Raw genomic sequence first — 22,456 nt, 5'->3', positions numbered from 1 at the left:
TTCTCTCATCTTTTTAAAATATCTGTCCCCAAGTTCAACAGTAGTTCAACAATACCAAGACTCCAGTGGGCACCTAGGCACAAAATCTGAAAACACAAAATGCAAATGCCTTGCCATGACCAAACAGTAAAACCCAAATAATCTTCTCAAGTACAAGTCTCGGCTTTGACAAGAGAAACTCGCATCATGGAATTCTCTTCACTTAAGCACTCACGGCATCACTGTCCAGCGAAAAGTTAAGAATCAAACTCTTAAAACACTTCCAAGTTCAAGGTGAATTTTTCACGGGAACAGTGCTGCAAGTCAGTACTCAAAATGATCAAAACTTCTCCGCCACCCATCAAAAGGAAACCACTTCTCCAACGAACAAGACTACGCCCAGAGAGGAACACGGTAAACACACACTTCGCCCCGGAAAGTCTGGCCTTGACGGCCGTGACGGTGCTGGGCCATCAGGAATATACTGCACCACTGCACTGAGATCCGGAACCCCCGCCGCAAGCAGGAGCAGGTCTGGACAGCGCGTCCAGGAAGGTCCTACCTTCATACAGGGCCTTGAAGCCTTGGGCGCTCACGGCGAAGTCCGTCGTGAACCACAGCGTGAGGATGGAGCCCGTGCTGACGACGGAGGACGGCAGCTGGAATCCCGACAGCCTAAACCACACAAAACAGAGCAACAGAATGAAACAGCATGAACTTGTGATTCAGCACATTTGATGACATCATCATGCGAATCGCTCCACTGCCGCATATTCATCTGAGATATGAGCTAGACTATTACATCATCCACTCTCAAGGTGTGGCCAGGTCACTGTGAGGAAGCACGTTCAAGCCACGGTCCATTTAAACCCTGTTTTGAGAAAATTCTTTCTTGAAGATATTGCGCAATACATCACTGCAGGAGTCGGGGGCAGGAAACAAAGTCATCCTCATGCCTGCTCCGTGAAAATATGTGATTTATCGTGCACTTTGACTTGTCACTGTCCTCCTAAATTATTAAGTGGTAGGTTGTCACATCTCCTAGCTTTGTTTTGTTTTTGTTTTTGTTTTTTAAGATTTTATTTATTTATTTGACAGACAGAGATCACAAGTAGGCAGAGAGGCAGGCAGAGAGAGAGAGGAAGGGAAACAGGCTCTCTGCTGAGCAGAGAGCCCGATGCGGGACTCGATCCCAGGACTCAAGGATCATGACCTGAGCCGAAGGCAGAGGCTTTAACTCACTGAGCCACCTAGGTGCCCCTACATCTCCTAGTTAATGTGCTTATTCTTATTACCTGCCCCAAATAAATTATAGCTTTCTTGAAAAGAAAACATATACTAATCACAGCATAATAAACAAAAATCAATTACTGGCTTGAGCAGAAGTCAAATGAATTGATTTTAATGTTTGGTTTTCAAGGTAAGTCTTTTGGATTCCTACCTATGTTTTTTCCCCATCACTATCATTTTAGTGATGATAAAGTCAGCAGTCTGAATGAGTGAACGAGGATAATCATATATACTTTATGCATAATGCCTTATAAAGTAACAGCTTTCCAAAAGGTCGAAGAAATGCTTCATCAATTTATATTTTACCTAAAGTTTGCTAATTAAGTAGGTTGTCTCTAGATATGTGATTTAGTACAGTCCAAAAACAACTGATTCCAAAAGGAGTAGGTCTGAATGTTCTTTCTTTGTAGGGAAATTCTGGCTTTGCCATTAAGTCTAGGGTATTGAATATCTAATTCCAGCTGCTATAGGTTTCAGAATCAAACTAGAAATTCATAAGAGAAAAATGACAGGACAATCACCAGCCCCTAAACAGCACAGTTCTAAGTATCCAGGGATTGAAGAGGAAAATGAAGAAAAAATACATTCAAATGAATGAAAAGAAAAAGACAAGCTATCAAAAGCTGGAGAACTCAGTTAAGCAATGCTGAGAGGGAAATCAATAGTATTACAAATACACATTAGAAAATAGGAGAATTCTCATATAAGCAACCCAAACCCCCATCTAAAGAACTTAAGAAAGGATGAAGAAAATAATTGCAAAGCAAAGAGAAGGCAAGAGGTATAAGATAAATGCAGAAATCAAAGTAACTTAAAATAGAAGAAAAACAGAAAAAAAAAACAATGAAACAGAAGCTGATCCTTGGCAAAGAGCAACAAATGTCTAGCAAGACTGACACAAAAAGTGGCAGCAGGTAGAAGACAAATACCTAATGTCAGGAATAAAACAGGAAATATTACTACAGACCCCACAGACATAAAATAATAAGGGGAAACTACAAAAAATACACACATAAATTTAATAACTTAGAAGAAACAGGCTGCTTTTTTAAAAAAGCACATAGTATCACAACTTCCTGAATACAAAACAGAAAATCTGAATAATGCTGTAACTATTAAAACTCTACCAGAAGAAATCCCCAGGCCAGGTGGTTTTATGGGAAATTCTACTGGCATAGACTGAATGTCTGTGTCCCCCCAAAAATCACATGTTGAAACCCAGCTCCCAAGGCGATGATGTTTAGAAGTACAGCCTTCAGGTGGTCATCGGGTCAGGAGGGCAGAGCCCCCATAAGTGGGATTAGCACCCTTATCAGAGAAATTCCAAAACACTTCCAGCTTCCTGCTATCATGTGAGGAACAAGACAGCAAGAAGTTGCTTCTGTGTAACAAAAAACACTCACACCAGACACCAGATCGGCTGGCACCATGATCCCAGACTCCCCTGTCTCAATAACTGTGGGAAATAAATCTGTGCTGTTACTGAGCTGCTTGGTCTGTGCTATTCTGCTGTATACACTTGGACAGCTACCCAAACGCACTAAGACATCTACCAAACATTTGAAAAATTAACATCTATTTTACAGTCTCTTCCAGAAAACAGAAGTGGACGGGCAACTTCCTTGTGTGTTTTATGGCATTAACGTTGCCCTGTGCTACGGATTGAATCACTGCCCCCAAATTCACATACTGAACCCCTATTGCTCGGTGTAAATGTATTTGGAGACAGGGCTTTCAGTAGATAATTAAGATGAAATAAGGTCATAGTGTGAGGTGTTGATCTGATTTTATAAAACGCTCTTCTAAAGGAATTATTCAAGGTTTTTGTTTTTGTTTTTGGTCTTAAAATCCTTCATTCTGTCAGTTTTAACATGTGTTCTGCTCAAATTCATAAGAGCAATAGAAAGAGAAAGAGATTCCCTCCTGCCCCCAGCGTGCATTCGCTAAGCAGAGGCCATATGAGCAACGCTGAGAAGGCAGGCGTCTGCGAGGCAGGAAGAGTCCTCCCCAGAAGCTGATCATGCCGCCCTCTGCGACCAGGTATCCAGCCTCCAGAACTGTGAGAACATAGATCTCCACTCTTGAAGCCACTCAGTGTATGACATTTCATTGTGGCTGCCCAAGATCAGATACTCTGACACCAAAACCAGACAGAAACTTTGCAAGAAAACAATGAACCAATATTAGCTCTCAAAAATATGGGCAGGAAAATTTTGAACAAAGTAAGAGCAAAAAGAAATAGATAACAAGAATGATCCCTCATGACCAAGTGGTATTTATTCCAGGGATATAAATATGGCTCAATATTTGAAAATCAGTCAATATAATCTATCATGAAGGCCTGAAGAACAAAATCACTAGATCGTGATAATCTACGTAGAAAGAAGGCACTGAACATATTTAAACATCCAATCATGAGAAAACTTTCCAGTAAAATATGAATAGAGGAAAACTTCCCCAACTTGACAGTGGATATCTTAAAAAACCTAAAGCCAACATGACATTGGATGGTGTAAGACTGCAGGCTTCCCCCTAAGACTGAGAACAAGGCAAGAATGTCTGGTCTCATTAGTTTTATTCAACACTGTGCTGGAAGATCTAGCCAGAGCCGTAAGCCAAGAATAGAAAACAAATGCATATGAATTAGGATGCAAGAAATAAAACTGCCCCTCTGTGCAGGTGACACAATTGTCTACATAGATAAGGCCAAGGGGTCTATAAGAAAATGCCTGGAAATAATACTTGAAATGAGCAAGTGCACAGGATACACAATGAACATACCAAATTCAGTGGTATTTCTGCAGACCAGCATGGAACACACGGGCACCAAAATGAAATATTATAATGCCACTTACGATCATTTAAAAAAAGAGTTAGCTGTAACAAGACGGGCACAAAACTATACCCTTGAAACTGTGCTCTGCTGAGGAAAGAAATCAGTAAGAAGCTAATAACTGTAGCAATACACCATGGTAACAAATTGTAACCTCAAGACTATAAAGATATCAATTCTCCGCAAATTCATATTCAGGTTTATCATTACTACTGTCAAAATCCCCACAAGATTTTTTTGAAGATACAGACAAGATTTTTCTAAAAAATATTTTAGAAGAAAGCCTTCAAGACCCAAGATGCCTGGGTGGCTCAGTACTTTAAGAGTCTGCCTTCAGCTCAAGTCATAATCTCGGGGTCCTGGGATCTCGTCCCGCATCGGGCTCCCTGCTCAACAAGGAGCCTGCTTTTCTCTCTCCCTCTGCTGTTCCTACTGCTTGTGCTCTCTGTCTCTCTCCCTCTCTCTCTCAAATAAATAAATAAAATATTTTTTTTAAAAAAAAGAAAGTCTTCAAACCCCAATAGAATAGTTTAAATAATTTCAGAAAGAATAAATCAGGATACTCATTTTCAAGACTGATTTTATAAATTCAGTAATCAAGATCATGTGTAATGGCAAATTAACAGATCCATACATCAGTGGATGAGAACACAGAACCCAAAAACAGAACCACACAGACATTCCCAACAGAGTTCAAGGTGTAAGGCAGGTGAGTGGAGTAAAAATAACCTTTCGACAATGATGCACGAACAAAGAGGCATCCACAGGTACAACAACAACAACAAAGCTGAGCCTCTAACAGAATCCAAAACTCTGTATAATAATTAACTCATCGATCATAGACGTAAAGGTAAAGTTATGAAAAATTTAGAAAAAACATAGAGGAAAGTGTAGGACTAGCTGAAGAATTCCTAGACTGGACACCAAAAGTATAATTTATAAAAGGAAACGGAAATATTAGACTTCATAAAAATTAAACCCTTTTTTGTGGAAGACCCTATGAGAAGAAGAAAAGTCATGCTGTGCCCTGGTAGGAAATATTTGCAAACCACACGTGTGACAAGGTTAGGTGTCTAGAATACGGGAAGAACATTGAAGACCCAGCAGTGAAGAACAAACAATCCAATCAGAAAACAGAGAAAAGATATGAAGAGTCACGGTATTAAAGGGTTGTGGAGATGGCAAGTAAGCACATGAAAAGATTCTCAACATTATTAGTCACTAGGGAAACACAAAGTAGAGCCACAAGGAAATGCCACTACCTACATGTGCCAAGTGGCTAAAGTAAAACGCAGTGACCGTACCAAAGCCGGCGAGAACGTGGAGAAAACTGGTTGTTCACCCGTCACTAGTAGGAACAACCACACTGGGAAAAAGAGTCTTACAGTTTCTTAAGAAGTCAAATACGTAACAAACAAGCAGTTGCTCTCCTAGACATTCACCCCAGAGAAATGATTTATGGTCACCCAAAACCCACACACAAATGCCTACAGTATCTTCATTCTTAATATCAAAACTTGGCAGCCACAGCAATTCCAACAGGAATCAGACGTAAAGGCAAAGTTATGGATGGTGCTGGAACAAGGATGCGCCCACGGACCGATGTCATGGAGGAGAGGGCCTAGAAACAAACCCGTGATGATACGGCCAGTCTCTCTCCAACCAGGGAGGCAAGAATACACACTGAGAAAAGACCGTCTCTTCAACAAACGGTGCTGGGAAAACTGGGCAGCCACATACAAAACAATAAAACTGGGCCGTTTTCCTGAACCACACACTAAAGTAAACTTAAAACGGACAACAGATCTAAATGTGAGATTTGAAATCATAAAACTCCGAGAAACGAACATAGGCAGTAATCTCTCTGACGTGGGCCATAGCAACATTTTTCTAGCTGCGTCTGCCTCCTGAGGCAAGAGAAACAAAAGGAAAATGAAGCTTTGAGGATGGCACCAAAATAAAAAGCTTTTGCACAGTGAGAGAAAGTACCAGCAAGATGAAAAGGTGACCTACTGAATGGGAGAAAATATTTGTCCATCATACATTCCAAAGGGAGTTAATATTTAGAATATAAAAATAATTTGCACAACTTCACATCCAAAAATATCCAATTAAAGAACGAGTAGAGGACCTAAATAGATATTTTGCCAAAAATGCCATACAGACATTTGACACAAAAAGATGCCCAGTATCACTCATCGTCAGGGAAAAGGAAATCAAAACCACGATGCGACTGTGTCTCACAGCAGGCAGAACAGCGAGGGTCAAAAAGATAAGACATGACGAGTGGCGGCAGAGACGTGGAGAGAAGGAACCCTCGCGCACGACCGGGAGGGACATGAATAGGGGTGGCCAGCATGGAACGCAGTGCTGAGGTTCTCAAAAAGGTTAAACTAGAAATGCCACATAGTCCAGTAATTCAACCACGGGGTATTTACCCAAAGAAAACCAAAACAATCATAAACACTGTGTTTATTGCAGAATTATTTACAATGGCCAAGCTATGCAGGCGAGTCAGGTGTCCATCAACAGATGAATTCCATAAGGATAAAGCTGTGATGTGTACATATGTGAGTGTGTGTGTGTGTGTGTGTGCAGGTGGTGTCTGTGTATACACAGAATGGAATGGATACACACACACAACTGCACACGGACTATTAGTCATAAAAGAAGGATGACGTTTTGCCATTTTTGACAACTCAGTTGGACCTGGAGGATATAATGTTAAGATATCAGATAAAGATACGAAATATAAGATAAATACCATATGATTTCACTTGTGGAATCTAAAGAACAAAACCCAAAGAAACAAAAAATAGAAACAAACCCAGAAATCAAACAACAAAGTGGTTGTCAGGGAAGGGGGGAGGGAAGACGGGCGCCACAGGTGAAGGGAGTGGGGGGCACGGGCTTTCAGGAATGCGCTGAGTAAGTCACGTGGATGGGAGACCCAGCACAGGGCCCCTGGTCAACGGCGCTGTCATAGCACCCTATGGGGGCACATGTTGCTCCCCTTGGGTGGGGCACAGCCTAACGCACAGACCTGTCGAATCGCTCTGCGGTGCCTGAAACTAAGGCAACATCATGCGCCAACTGCACTTCTACCTTTAAAAAAAGAAATAAAAAATTGGAAGCAACTCAAAGGTAAATGGTTCACACACAGTAATAAATAATAATATAGTGTTATTCTATAACAAGTAAAATAATAAAATAGTAAATGTTACTATAATAATAATTTTATCAAGAGAAATGAACTGTCGACGTGCACCACCTGGATGAACCTCCACAGAACTCAGCACAGTGGGAAAAAGTCAGCCCTTCAAGGTTGCAGAGTCTAAAGCATTCTTGAAATGGCGATCCTATGGAAGACAGGAACAGAGCTTCTGTGGCCGGCCAGGAGGGAGGCGGTGGGGGCAGAGGGACATGTGAGTGACTAAGTAGAATTAAATGTGGATTCTCGTGGGGCTGCAAAGTGGTCTGTGTTTCCACCGATTCAATGGCAATATTCTGTGGTGTTATTGTACTGCGTGCGGTTCTACGAGACGTTACCCTTGCGGAAACCACGTAAAGAGTAACCCAGAATCCCCCTGTGTTACTCCTTCAGCTGCGTGGAGATCTGTACTTACCTTCAAGAGTTTAATAAAACAACAGGTCGGAGGGTTTGGGACTGAGAAGCAGTCAAGAAAATATTAACAGATGAAAATAACCAAGTTTGTAAAAAAAAAAACCAAGAAAACAGTATTTAATAACAAAACATTCTCTCATCTGGTTCCAAAACTAAACTGAACAAAAATTGTTGTGGATTATTTCATTTGGTCATTTGCCAATTTTAAACGTTTATTAGTATAGGTTTAGACATCACATAATGTAGTAGCACTTTAAAATAAATACAAACGTGTTTTCTTTAACAAGTTTGATAAAGAATTGTGATTTTGAAAGGACCCAGTCGAAGAGTATTAGCTCGGAAAAAAAGCAACACAATGCTTAGAGTTCTAAAAACAATGTTATGTGACTATGGTTTGCAAGTTTGGGGGAGTTTAGCATAGATGAAATATATACACTCAGAACTGCTTCAAACAGTTGAAATGGGACATACACAGTCCTCGTTGAGTACAAGGGAATGGAACCCAACACTGGTTGAGCATGAAGAGAGAATGAGCTGGTCCCGCTGACCAGAAAGAACATTCAGGAGCTAAATGTGATTTCGACGTTTATAGCTGTTCCATCTCACACCAACTGAGGAATGTCCGTGATCAAACAATGTTACAGAAAAGGCCCGTAAAGGGCTCCTGGGTGGCTCAGTGGGTTAAGTCTCTGCCTTTGGGCTCGGGTCATGATCTCAGGGTCCTGGGATCGAGCCCCGCATCGGGCTCTCTGCGCTGCAGAGAGCCTGCTTCCCCCCTCTCTCTGCCTGCCTCTCTGCCTTCTTGTGATCTCTGTCAAATAAATAAACAAAAATCTTAAAAAAAAAAAAAAAAAAAAGAGAGAGAGAGAGAGAGAAAGGCCCGTAGCACACAATCTTCCATTTCTTTAAACATTTGCTGTTGAGAACAGCCTTTACTGCGTCACTGACATCACTTCCATGTAGACGCTGGAGACTAACGTTAGTGTTCTCTTTCTCTGAGGGGTACCTGTTCTTACGAACAACTGGTCTGTTTTTAACCCCTAGGAAATCATGGAGCTGTTGAAGTATGTCCCTTAGTGTTGACTAAAACACAAAACACAACAGAGCACTCAGACCCAAATTTCTGGCCTTTCCAAAGCAGCACGTAAATCTGAAGAGACCTCATTCCAGATTCTATACATCTGTCTCCTTTCTAATTCTTATCACGCTGCCAACCAGGTCTCTCTGTATCTTGGTAAGCAACCTTAATTCCGGCTATAAGGAATCAGAGGTGAATAAAATTGTAAGTTAATGAAAGCAAACAAGAAAGCAAACAAGACCAGCTTTCCCATCCCTCCTGCCATCAAGCCCAGTTACCTACATACGACCGTAAGAACGTCTGATGCCTTCCTCATGCACCGTGACTCAGAATACTGGTATTTCAGAAGACAGAGACTCTAACATATTATTTCAACCACTTTAACATGGAATGAAAATCAACCCACAAATACATAGGGTCCCTCTGTACAAAGGATTTTTTTTTTTTTTTTTTTTTTTGGCTATAATTCTGCCTATTAAGAGTAAGTGGGCTTTACTCCACAGTGTGGCCACCTTGGGCAGCAGGTGGCCCCAGTCTGGGCTAGAAGAGGGTCTGTTTTCCCCAGAAGATGGGTCTACTCCAAAGTCCATGCCAAGGTCAACCCTGGAGAAAACAACCCTATTATCCTTATTCCAAGCATTGGGGATTTTGTTCATTTGCTTGCTTGTTTCTGACACCCTAACTGAATCATTTGCAGGAAGAAAAAGAGAATAATTAGTAAAGGGGATAGGGTATGAGAACAGTAACAAGAAAGCCATTTCACTGTCGGTAGAAAACAAAGTGTGGCTCCTAGTGGTCCAGCTATGTCTCTCTCTGTCTCTGTCTCTGTCTTCCACTCTCTCTCTCTGTCTTTCTCTCTCTTTCCGGTGACGTTCCAATGTCCGATAGAATCTCCTTTACACGACTTTCTGGGACCGGGAGAAAGGAATCCCATCTCACAGACAGCAATGCGGGGAAGCAACAGAGCATGCATGTGCAAGGAGAGGGGGTGCGGGGGAAAGCAGAGAATGGGGGAGCGGACGCACCAACACAAGCCAGGTACCTGCTCACTCGGCGCAAACATGAGTCTCAAAATCGAACAAGCTCATTCTGTTCCCACCCCTCAAGAAAGTCCTACAATGAACTGCAGGTAGAAATAAATCCAGACTATTTCCACTCCGTTATCATTCAAGATACTCAAGTCACTGTTATCCATGGAATAATCTTGAATATTGAACCTGGCATTGTTGAAGGAATAAAGGGGGAAAAAAGAAGCAGATTCCGTGAAAAGCGAAACAGAGACAGATGACTGGTTGACTGGTATGAGTCTAGTTTATTTCCCAGAAATTAATGAGCAAGTTATGACTCCATCAAACAGACGCTTACTCCCAAATTACACACTGTACATACTGCATAATCTATAGTTTTTGTGATTTTAAAATGTCAAATATCTTTAAAACTACAGTTTAGTTAAATGTCAAGTGAATGCTTTAAGTAAATTAGGAAAAAGAAAAAAAGGTCCCTAACTTAAATCTTTTCTCAGTGAATGTAATTGCTTTAAAGAAAATCTCTGCAAGGCCAACTGTTGCCGAAATCACATTAATACGCCATAATTGATAACATCACATTTCATACCATATGCCAGTATGGATAGCCTCATAATATAACTTATAAAAAAGCTTGTCTTAACACGGGGAGTGAGATTAGAACCATACCCCAGGATTTAGCAATGCTCTAAGAGATTAATGTATTAAGGGTTTCACCAATCAGATTAATTTCCTGAGAAAGGGTCCAAGTCCTGACTGAATGCCTCCAAGGCTGAGAAGACCCTACAAAGAAGTTAATTATACTATTAACTAATAACTTAGTTTTGTTTTTTTGTTTTTTTTTTAGGAATCTATCTCTCTCTATGATGTTCAAGTATTGGTCCTATTACTAGTACTTCTCATAGTTTTCATACCATGGAATAAAATATGAGGCTTCGTTTTTCAACAAACCATCTGTTGTGTGGTTATTATTACTATCTTAAGACTGGTGACTCTCTAGGTGTCTTACTGGAGCCTGAACATTACTCTGTGTTTAGTTTGCAGTACGATACTGCGTAATGAGAATCAATTTTTTATCTATTCAAGATCTTTCCTGGACTTCTCCTGAAAGTCATATTCAGGATTAACACATTCTAGGCATTCAAAAGCTTCTCTTCTAGAGTGAAAGCTAAGAAAATACATGGCATATTCTGGAATATTGTGGAACACATGAAATCTCACAGCTGCCCAATTTGATGGTGGGAATATGGTGCTATATGTAAAGTTCTTGGTAACCACTATATGTTCAACAAGATATAAAATCCATGATGTTCTCCAAAACCTCATAAATTCCTCTTCAATGTCTTAAAATAAATTGGGGCCTCTGGGTGACTCAGTGGGTTAAAGCTTCTGCCTTCAGCTCAGGTCATGATCTCAGGGTCCTGGGATCGAACCCCACATCCAGCTCTCTGCTCACCGGGCTTCTGCCCCCTTCTCTGCCTACTTGTGATCTCTGTCTATCAAATAAATAAAATTTTAAAAAGATAATACAGGATCTCAGACCGGTAGACATAGCCCCAAATTAAAAATTATACATTAAAATTTGGGGGGAAAAACTGTCTTCCAAATCATCACAGGATTATGTAATCATAGGTGATAAAACTGCCTATAAATGAAATGAACCATTTTGTAGCAGAAATAAGAATCTGACAGTCACCTATAGATGTGGCAGAAAAACTGGGATTAATTTCCAGGTGGTGTATCCTGATGTTGAATCATAAGAAAACAGAAAATATTGTCAGTGAATTCCTCAAGTTTTATATTTCCAGCTACCAGGCATCTACGATGAAGTTAACTAATTGTTTGCTGAAAGTTATTCAAGGTCAGGCATTAGAATTTGTCCAAGACTGGTTGCAGGTGTAGGAAAAAATGTTCTTTACGGGAGCAGAATTTTAAAGTAGGAAGTAGCATTAAATAACATGAGCTGTCAGTTATCTCAGCTTTTGACTTTACGGAGAGAAGATCAGACGCCGAGAGAGACTCAGCGACTTGGCCCGCGCGGCGCACACAGCGCCAGAGCCCACGCCGAGCACTGAGCTCATCTTCCTCCCAAGCCAGCGGTTTTGCCACTTAGTCATTTCGAGGTGACCTGTCCAGTGGGCGGACTTACGGACACGGCCCTTTCTTTCTCCTCCCCCCGTTCTCCCCCCCAGTCCCTCTTCTTTACGGGAAGTAGTTACCACTGCACGGACCGCGCCAAGAACTCTTGACACTCGGAGCACCTGCCTGTCAGTTCAAGTGTCGGGCTCAGGGTCACGCCGCCAGCTGTGAACCTGCAAGACTATGGCACCACCCCTCCCCCGTTAGAGACTGGGTTTCCCGGTGGAGGGATGAGGACGGTGCCGGCACGAAGAGCGACCTGCCACCTCAGGATGTCCCCAGAGACCCGAGGTGCATGCAGGTACCTACGGAGATGGGTTTCTGCTGCAGGGCGCCCTGCGAGACCCCACCCTCGTGAAGAGCCCCTCATGCCGGAGCCCCGGGACGTGCGTGCAAGCACCGCAGGGCAGGTCCCTCTCTGGTGACATTGCACAGCGCAAGCGCGAGCTGAAGACTCTGCCACCCAAGAAACATAAGAGGCGCGTCCTGGTCCCCAGTCCCCGAGAGCACGCGAGCAGCTCATGAGCTCCCGACAAAGCCCAGCGCAAGTTACATCTCCGATTGTGTCCGCAGGAGGCAGGTCTGGGGCCGTGGGGAGGCCCTTGTGCTCTTCGGGCTGTGGGTCCTGCCAGACCCTTGGACTTAGATACCGTCCAGACAGCCTGGAAGCACGTAGGTAACATTTTGGAAAAGATGGAATTACACACACCCGTGCACACACACACCTACACACACACGCGCCCACCATCTGTGCACACACACACCTACACACACACACGTGCCCACCATCTGTGCACACACACACCTACACACACACGCACCCACCATCTGTGCACACACACACCTACGTACACACGCGCGCCCACCATCTGTGCACACACACACCTACACACATGCGCCCACCATCTGTGTACACACACACACACACACTCACCCACCTACACCTACTCACTCCACACACATTCACACACAACCACACACCCATATGCACACACACCTATCACACACATACACACACAAACCCACCCACTCCTACACACATGCACACACACGTACTCATGCATACTAAGTGAGGAATCTACCTCAACTTTAATAAAGGAAAATTTCTGTCATTATTTGGGAAGGGACTAGGTAGAAATCACTACGAAATTAGGGACACCTGGGGGACCCCATTGGCTAAATGTCTGCCTTCTGGTCCGGTCATGATCCCATGGTCCTGCATCAGGACCGGCATCAGGCTCCTTGCTCAGTGGGGAGCCTGCTTCTCCCTCTGCCTCCCCCTCTCCCTGCCTGTGCTCTCTCTGACAAATAAAATCTTAAAAAAAAGAAAAGAAAAGACATTTCTATAAAATCTAATTTAAACAGTAACATATTATTGTTATATCTTGACTTGTGGCCTTTCAAAATAATGCCTCTTTTTCTGTTCTGTTCAACATACCACTTATTTCTAATAATTAAGATAAAATATACAAATCCACTCATAATATCAATTTCAAATATACATTTTATCATAGCATGCTGTCCATAAATATACACATTCAAGCTGTTGTGTAATTCCATTGCTAAAAAAAAAATGCTGGATTTTAAGCTCAGGGACCATCAGTTTATTCCAGCTTTCTTGTCAAAGACTAAGTTAAATACCTTCTACTTTCTTTAAGTTAAGATTTTCAAAATTTTTTGGCCTCTTTGGTAGGTCATATGATTGGCCCAGCTGCAGAGGGTGGAAGAAGCTGCTACACTTGGTCATTACTGCTCCGTAATTGATTGTACAATTTATTGCTAATGTCATTAAGAAATTAAAGCTGCAAGTGCTGTGTTTCCATGAGACCATTCCAAGCGCGGATATGGCCGTCTGCCCTGCCTGCTTCCCGTTGACAAGCTCTCCTCACGTCTCTGAGTCTAGTTGACTTAGGAAGAAGAAAGATATCTGGTCATCCGGTTTGGTTGCTCTATCTTAGCCCGACACTGAGTTCCTATCAACACTGAGTTGCGATTATTAGCAGACCAAAAGAGTCTGGAGGCAAAACATTTTGTAAAGTCCTGCTGTCCATTCGCTAAATGACAAGGAATACACACAACCGAACCAGGGGAAAATCAACTTTAACAAAGGAAAAGTAGGGCTTCCTATTGTAAGACAGCTACTTCTCGTCCAAGAGTCAAGACATCTTTTCCTACTGTCTAGTGCTTCCTAGGAGCTAAGTCATTCTCGGTAGCTTGTTATCTGCCCTTGAAGTGATAGCACAGGAGGACACCTAAATGCTTCACTGGTGCCTTTCTCAAATCGTTTTTCATGCTAATTTCAGGAATAAAAAATTCTTACGCCAAGTGGTACCTGTGTTAATATCTACATGTCTAAGGGCGAAGGGACATATACATACGCAATGTGTTTTCCTATGATAAACTAGAAATCTTCCCCATAATTTAATAATGTGCTTATGCTCAAGCTACTTTAAACAATATTTATACTCCAGAAATTTCAGGGTTTTTTCTCGTATCTATGAAAATTAACATGTATATATTTTACAGAACTCTTAGAAATGAGAATTGAAGTCCTAAAAACACACACATGTGCAGACACACAAACACACACACACACACAGAGTTGATGCTATAAGCCACACACAACTTTCTTCTCAGGAGTTCTGTGTGAGACACAGACTGCTCTCTTAAAGGATCATCTCTCTCTCTTACATTAATGTATTTGACACTATTTTGAAAATGTCACCCTATTTCTAGTACCTTCTTGATCATGAGAATACTCTGTCCGTTTTCTCCTGATACTTTTGGTCCCATCGCTCAGCAACAGCCCTGTGTGCACACACGCATACGTGCATATGTACAAAATACAGCTCGAGAGCACCAAGCACATCAGCCTTCCGGGCTTCAGAATGTTCTACAAACCCTGGCTGAGTCCGACCTGTTGCCAAGTCCTTCAAGCAATTACAAAAAATGAAGAGGTTGTTGTAATTTAGACTAAAGAGTCCCCGTTGGATCAAAAGCTGGTAAGGCAAGGGCTCGTTTCATTGCAGGAGGCCCGGGTGTGCACTCAGGACCCAGGCGAGGTCGGGCTAGACCTGAGAACAGAATGAGTGCGCAGAGCAGTGGCCTCTGCGCTGGGTCCTCCTCGACTAGGACCCCGTGCAACCAAAGGAACAGAAACTCCGGGAAGGTGGGGGGGGGGGCTGCTCACTGTGGCCCCTGCCCGCCCTCTGCCCCCGGCCAGGAGCTCCCAGGATTGCCTGCAGCTCACTTGTTGGAATATTCCCAAGACTCGCTCCCATCAGAGACGGAGTCCAAGAATAAAGGAATTAAAGAAAAATCATGGAAATAACATTGATCGTACTGACTGTTCTGACTCCACAAAACAAGGTTCGGTGTGGATCTATCCTGCTGCCCGCTGGTCTGCCAACACTAGGGAAAGGCTCCTTAGGTCAGCCCGGCTCCACCTTCCCCCCAACCCCCAATCCCCTCACCACCCCAGGGAGTTAGGCAGGGGTTTCTCACGTGGTGGTAAATGCTTTGGAGAAAAAATTTTCTAAAATCACATTTCTCGTTTTGGTGCCTAATATTTTATAGAGAGAGCAATTAAACCATTGCATTTGCTTTAACTTATACCTTGTCTTCAAAGAGGTTTATTTTATATATATATAAGATCAGGTCATGATCTCAGGGTCCTGGGATCGAGCCCCGCATCGGGCTCTCTGCTCAGCAGGGAGCCTGTGTCCCCCTCTCTCTCTCTGCCTGCCTCTCTGCCTACTTGTGATCTCTGTCCGTCAAATAAATAAATAAAGCATTTTTTAAAAACTGCTTCTTGTTTTCACAAGCTCCCCTGCGCACACCCCGGTTCGTCCGTGGGTCGCTCCATCCCAGAAGCCCGAGCAGCCTCCCGTGTGGGGAGGGAGGCTTCACCCTTGCTACCCCTCATCGCACTGAAGGAAACTGTGCCCGGGAGGGAGCTCACTCTCTCATCAAAGGGCTACTCCAATAGAAGTGCCTCTGGAAAGAATGAACTTTCCCCAGATTGCACTCTAAACAAATTTGCCAAGAATTAATTCCACTCATCCTCTTTTTCTACCAAAGCATCAAGTTATTTTGAGAGAGTTATTTCATAATTACAGTGTCTGTAACACGCTACTGGAAACAAAACTCTGAGCCGATTCTGCCCCCAAGCATGAAAGAACATCCTCTCAATGTGACTCTATTATGACAATAGAAACAGCATCATTGATAAATAACATTAAAATAGTAACAGCGTTTCCCACTCATGAATATGACTGCAAGTGCTCCACTCCGAAGCTCTCCGCCTCCGCTCCAGACCCTTCTAAGCTGTTAATGTCATTTCCACCTGAGTGATAAGGATCCATAAATTGTCTTTCTAGTACAAAATCCATTAGTAGGATTTTTCTATCAAGATCTTTTCAATCTGTTTTCCCCCAGATCGGCCACTTTTCCATGTTAGGATTACAGAGAAGCCCTGTGCTACTTTAGACTACCTCACAGCGCTCCTGTTTGATTTTCTCCTCTGAGGGCTGGGTGCGTGTAACGGTCAGGCTCCTGAAAGACGGGTGAGTCCCTAAAGGAGTCCCTGGTTGGGGACTGAAAGGATCAGGCAGTTGCCCCCTAGAGTTTACGCCCATCTCAATCCCATTAAGAAAATCATTCAAGAACCTGAAAAAGGATGCACACATTTATTTCTTTTACCGTGATCTCTGACAAAGAATAATTTGAAATCGAGATTTCAGTCTTGATTGTGAGCCTGAGTTCTGTAACAATGAAATTCATACCCAGTCGTTAGGTGGGATCCATTGCATTTAAAATTGCAGAGAGAGAGAACGGAAGACATTAGAATGTTGGCTCTAACAATGCACAAGTGCCCATCCCAGCATATTCCCTTAACCTTCTGATCTAACTCTCTAGAGTGACAGCCCCGACAGCACCCAGAAGCTACCCAAAAGGAGGAAAAGAAGACAGGAACAGAAGGAACTGTGCGTCCTAAGACACACATGCAGACTCTCTTCTAACCATTTAGAAATCTAGCTTTTGGGATGAGCTGGTGTGTATTAGAAACACAGCACATGCTTCTTGAGTTCATGAAGTGCACAGACAAGAGAAGGTTCTAGGGAAATAAGCTTTGTCATTCCTGTCGTGGAAATAATAAAATGTACACCCCCTTTTTAAATATTTGAATCTTACGTAACATTCTGTAAAGGGGAATTATTTCAAATGAACAGTGTCTTTCCTCAGAGGCCGTCAAGATGATCTACATGTCTACACTTCTTTGCACATCTCCATGTGTGCTCCAAAGCCCTGTAAAAACATCTACAGGTATCCCGGTAAGGCTCACAAACTCGGGCTGACACAGACAGGACTAGGATCTAGGAGTCCTGGCTCCTCGGAAATCACTCATTATATGAGTGACAGTGATTATAATTAATTTTGAAAACCTTGGAAAATGAAACTTTAACACAAAATGTCACCGAGTGGCTTAGCAGAGAACAATAACGTCACAGGGACCTTGTCTGTTCCTTGCTGGAAGCTGTGGCTCCGGCCAGAGCTCAGAGAGCCGCAGAGCTTAAATCACGTATTCCAAGGACTGGTTGCAGAATTCCCTTCCCCGATGCCAAACAAGCGAACGTTATATGTCAGGAAGGATTTCACACTGAGCGGATTTTCTAGAATGAGGTTACAACACACACACACCAGCTCGCATGCCAGCTAACCCTCCTGAATGGTTACTAACCGTCAGCGTTCCGACTTCGCCACCTTCGCGGCCAGTACTCAGAACAACGTCCTGTGGGGTGAGGGACGAAATGAAGCCCCGGCACCTTCCGTGATGTCTAAGACACACAGTGAGTGAGGACCAGAGCCAGGATTCGAACTGGAAGTCGTTGTCTAGAGCCTGTGTTGTGAGCTCTGGAGACTTGAGGAATTCCGGGCTGGGGTCACAGGGATCCGAGAAATCCTGAGCCAGGCAGTAACTCTGGTTGCTGACGAGAAGACCACGAATCATCGGGGCCTCATCAGAACGACATTCTCTGCACACAGATGATCAAATCATTGAACGGGTATCATCAGACATCAATGGGGGGGAACTGAGCTGCAAAGAGTAGGGAAGATATTGAAGGGAACCCATCCCAGGGAGGTGACCGGCTGGCTGTGAAGTCCCACCGGAGGGGACGGCACCTCCAGGGAACCGAGCCCCGGCCCCTCATGTGGCACCTGGCTCCGTGCATAGCCCAGCTGCAGAAGGGCGGGCTCATCACCCAGAAGGGCGGGCTCATCACCCAGGCTTAAGCCACAAAAGGCAAACTTAATAACGCCAATGCTCTTCCCTTGGCTCTACTTGGTTAAAAAGCACAGGGATGTGTCTCATTTTTCTTACACCCAAATCTACCCCAGCACGAAAACTTTCTAGTCATTCCCCTGGTATGTGAGCCTGCAAAATTCCCACCTTCCGATTGGAAAGGACTATTTCCTGCCCCTTATGAAGGTAGGGATGGATGTAAGTTTGGAATATGCATACAATGACCTATCTTTTTCACAAGGTACAACTTTCGTGGACCTGGGGACAGGAAAACCAGGCGGAAGCGGAGAGCCCAAGAGCAAAGTGACATTTCTTGGACAACATCGCAGAAGTTGGGAGGTCAGGGAGATGTGACAGAAGACTCACAGGCCCAGGGAGTCTGCCTGTGACCCTGGGCTCAAGGAAGGGATGTCACTTCCCCTGCGTCAGAGTTCACACCTCCCGTCTTTCACCAACAAGGACAGGGGCTTCAGTGTTGGGTCTAGGCAGCCCCGATGTGAAGATCTGACAGCAGGAGCCCACCTGCTCAGCTCTGCTATCCTCCTCTACGAGCCGGCACGCCGGGGTCCCCACACCAGCCATGCACAGACCAAAAGCAGAGGAGGCCTCCTTACACTAACATGGAGAGAGGAGGAAGCCGTCCGCGAGGCAGTCATCAAAGCAAATCAAATGCTGCTGAAACCGAGAGCAGGGCAGAATCCTGACTCATCGGATGTGCCCACGGTGGTCGGAAAGGTCCAGCCGGAACAGCGCTCTGCCTGCTGCTGGGGTCCTCAGGTCTCAGGCCGGACATCACCCATGCAGCGTTGCCCCTCTCCTGCCTGCTGCTCCCTGTGCGGGGCCCAACCATCATAAGGCTGGGGAAGAGCACAGATCTATTCCTCCAAGAAAGTACTGCTGTCTTCCTTCCCATGCCTCTGCAAAGCCCAGACAAGGCAACTTGTGAAAACCAGTTATTCCCCATAGAAAAATGTATGTATTCTAATCATCTCTATTTTTTCACACGTTCATCTACTCCTGGAGAAATTTAAGAATGGTGTGTTGTCGGATGGATGCTAATTAGCATCCCAGGAAATATACCTCAGTTCTGGGTAAAGGGACGCGATGAAAAGGAGAGGTTACGTAAAAGGAGGAACACTGAGTCTTTTAAAGTGTTAGTGGAATATCTTTAGTCCTTAAAAAAAGAAAATAGGACTCAAATACAGAATGTAAACTGGTGTGCAAATACATTGGCCATTCTGATTTTTGGAAAAATGAACCTGGAGGGAAAAAATCTGTTATCAGTAACGTCCTTGTTTTCCTCCATGTCTGGAGATAATTGTGTCACACCTAATCTTGAGAGTAGTTCTAGGAGACGCCGAAGATGCGGGGTGATGAAGTGTCAAGGCCTTATTTACATTATTAGACCAGAACGTACTGCTTCAAGGACGTGACAGTCCTTCCAGGGTGGTCTGCAGCTCATATATTTTGTGAGTCTGGAGCTTATACCTTCTGCCAACCTCACCACCAGCTTCCAGGGAAAATCGCTGAATCCTGAGTGTCCAGCTCCGTCAGCCTCTGCAGAGTTCTGTCTCCTCTGCTTGGAACACTGAGCCTTCAGCCTCACACGCCAGTCCCTGCAAACCAACCGCAACATCCTTCTGTGTCCCATGCAAGTGGCTCGTGAGGTCTAGCATCAGCTCGGGTTCGGTAGCAGATGTGGTGGGCTGATTTCTGTGCTGGGGGCTCCGATGCCGGGGGGCAGGTGCGTGTCTGCGTGAGGCGTGCGCCTGCAGGAACAGCTGTCTTGGCCGGGGCTAAATGAAGCGTCACTCCTGCATCGGCTAAAGGAAGCCAGGAAACAGCGCCCACGGCCGGACCAGCCCCAGAGCCGGCGTCCGACGGCGGGGGCCCTGCACCCCGCAGGTGGTGGAACTTGTGAAGCCTTGGTCAAGCTAAAGGGTACCCTGCAGATTGACTGGACAGAGGATGTTTGGGATTTTAACCCAAATCTCTGCTTCCACCCCCGAGTCCACGCATCACTACCCATCGCTAAACATTCTTCTGCCACAAAGAACAAAATGAACCCGTTTCATGTTAAAATAGAAGGTCAAATTGCGATCATCCGCAGACTTCTACCTCCAAGTTTGCAGACTAACACTCCCATGTCCCACTGAGTCGAACAGATCCCTCGTTTCACCCTACAGAACAGGAATCACAGAGACCGAGAGGTGGCGATTTCAAGACGTCCCTGTTTTACAGAAAGATTGTTGGCAGTTTTAGGGTTGCCTACGCCTAGCGGCATCTTCCTGGAGCAGAAGTTAGTTCTCACTTGAATAGGAATATTTTGCAACAGGATTTGTTTTGTCAGTGCGTAATGACGGCGACAACCTCTCCTCATTACGGAAGTTAACTGCCTGGTGTGCACAGGGTGCCTCCAGCGTGTGCTGGGCCCGTGCCCCCCGGGACGCCCTCCAGCCTTCCGCGACCCCCCCACCCCGGGTTACCCTCTCCAGAGCTCGCCTCCAGTCATTTTCCCGCAAGATCCTCTAACACAGTGCTCTACGGCATGGCTAGTTACGGGAAAAAACAGTAATGTTCATTTCTGTCCAGAGAATTCCTACAGAATTTTAGGCATTTTATAGTGTAGGCATTTTATATTGGAAATGACAAACACAATCAAACAAAACAAAGCAAAACTTTCCTCTCTTGACAAAATAAATGACGGATCAAGATCTCAAACTGAAGAACTATTTTTGAAATAAGAATCGTAGGGAAAACTAATCTTTGTTTCAAGTAGCTGGCTAGGGAGGGTTTAGTTGGAGAAAAAAATCGGAGTTGATCTTGAAAAGGAAATAAGTTTGAAGGCATGTCTGGAAAAACTAAAGGTGAGCAATACAGAAATTGAACCACATTTTCTGATAATCACTAAATTATCCAGAAAATTGGAAACATGGTCATAAGAAAGGAAATAAGATGAAATGTTTCCTGTCAAGATTTCTTTTACGTAACCCCGTATGTATTTCTGTAATTGTGTTTATTTATGCACTACAGGAGTCTGTAGACACTTGGAACAGAATTGAAGGGTGATTTTTCTGTTTTATCTGTTTGCCCGGCCTCTCTGAGACCCAATGTTACACAAAGGAGCTCTCTCTCTGTGGACTGCACCTAATGTGTGAAAGAGCCTGAGCAGATTTTATTACAATATTACAATATTCCATATTATTTAACCTATGAGCGCTAAGGCTGCTTCTGAGCTCCGTGTTCGTGGGACAGAGAGAGGAAGAGGAGTATTTTGCTCTCCTGTCCCCGGCGAGCAGGTGGATTGATCACGAGCCATGGCGGATTCGGTGGCGCACCCGGAGTCTCCCTGATGCGCAGGGAACTCAAAGAGGCTCCTCTGAGAATCTAGCTGCGAGGCAGGAAATCAAATCTGCTTAAACTAATTCTCCCAGAGTTTTCCATGTATTTTCTCCTAAGTTCTCATAGAAACACACTGAAATGACCTCTCTCCCACTTGAAGCGCGCAAGGATTAGTGCAGAGGCTGCTATCACACCCAGCCTGCAGGGCCTCCAGACTGGTCTCTATCACACCCTGCTGCATTCGATGTATTTTAAAAATGAGTATACTTATTCATTTAGATACTGCTAATTAAAAAAAGATAAACACATTTAGATTTTCAAGAACATCTTAAAATAATCTTGTCTAACCAGCCTTACTTTTCATTTATTTATTTATTTAAATTAACATATAATGTATTATTAGCCCCAGGGCTAGAGGTCCGTGAATCTCATCAGGCTTACACACTTCACAGCACTCACCATAGCACATGCCCTCCCCAATGTCCATCACCCAGCCACCCTCTCCTTCCCCACCAACCCCAGCAACCCTCAGTTTGTTTCATGAGATTAAAAGTCTTTTATGGCTTGTCTCCCCTCCCAGTCCCATCCTGTTTCATTTTTTACCCTTCCTTACTCCTAAGACCCTCTGTCCTGCCTCTCAAATTCCTCATAGCAGAGAGATCATATGATAATTGTTTTCCTCTGACTTATTTCGCTTAACGTGAGACCCTCGAGTTCCATCCACATTATTGCAAATGGCAAGATTTTCAGAGTTTTTGATGGCTGCATAGTATTCCGGTCAGAATGGCTAAAATTAACAAGTCAGGAAATGACAGGTGCTGGCGAGGATGCGGAGAAAGGG

General features: G+C 44.0%; 1 protein-coding gene across 2 annotated transcripts in view; it reads right to left on the bottom strand.

Annotated features, from left to right (window-relative positions):
• The window catches only part of CSMD1 (CUB and Sushi multiple domains 1), a 1,903,837-nt gene that overhangs the window by 1,314,538 nt on the left and 566,843 nt on the right, over positions 1 to 22,456 (bottom strand). For both annotated transcript variants that reach the window (XM_082715632.1, XM_082715633.1), the window contains exon 3: positions 542 to 654. In XM_082715632.1, coding sequence (XP_082571758.1) covers positions 542 to 654 — 113 coding nt within the window. The remainder of the gene's footprint in view (positions 1 to 541; positions 655 to 22,456) is intronic.

Source organism: Mustela nivalis (genome assembly GCF_964662115.1).
Source record: "Mustela nivalis genome assembly, chromosome: 20".
NCBI classification, from domain to species: Eukaryota; Metazoa; Chordata; class Mammalia; order Carnivora; family Mustelidae; genus Mustela; species Mustela nivalis.
Note: the sequence above shows the minus strand (reverse complement) of the source record. Positions and strands in the feature narration are given on the sequence as shown.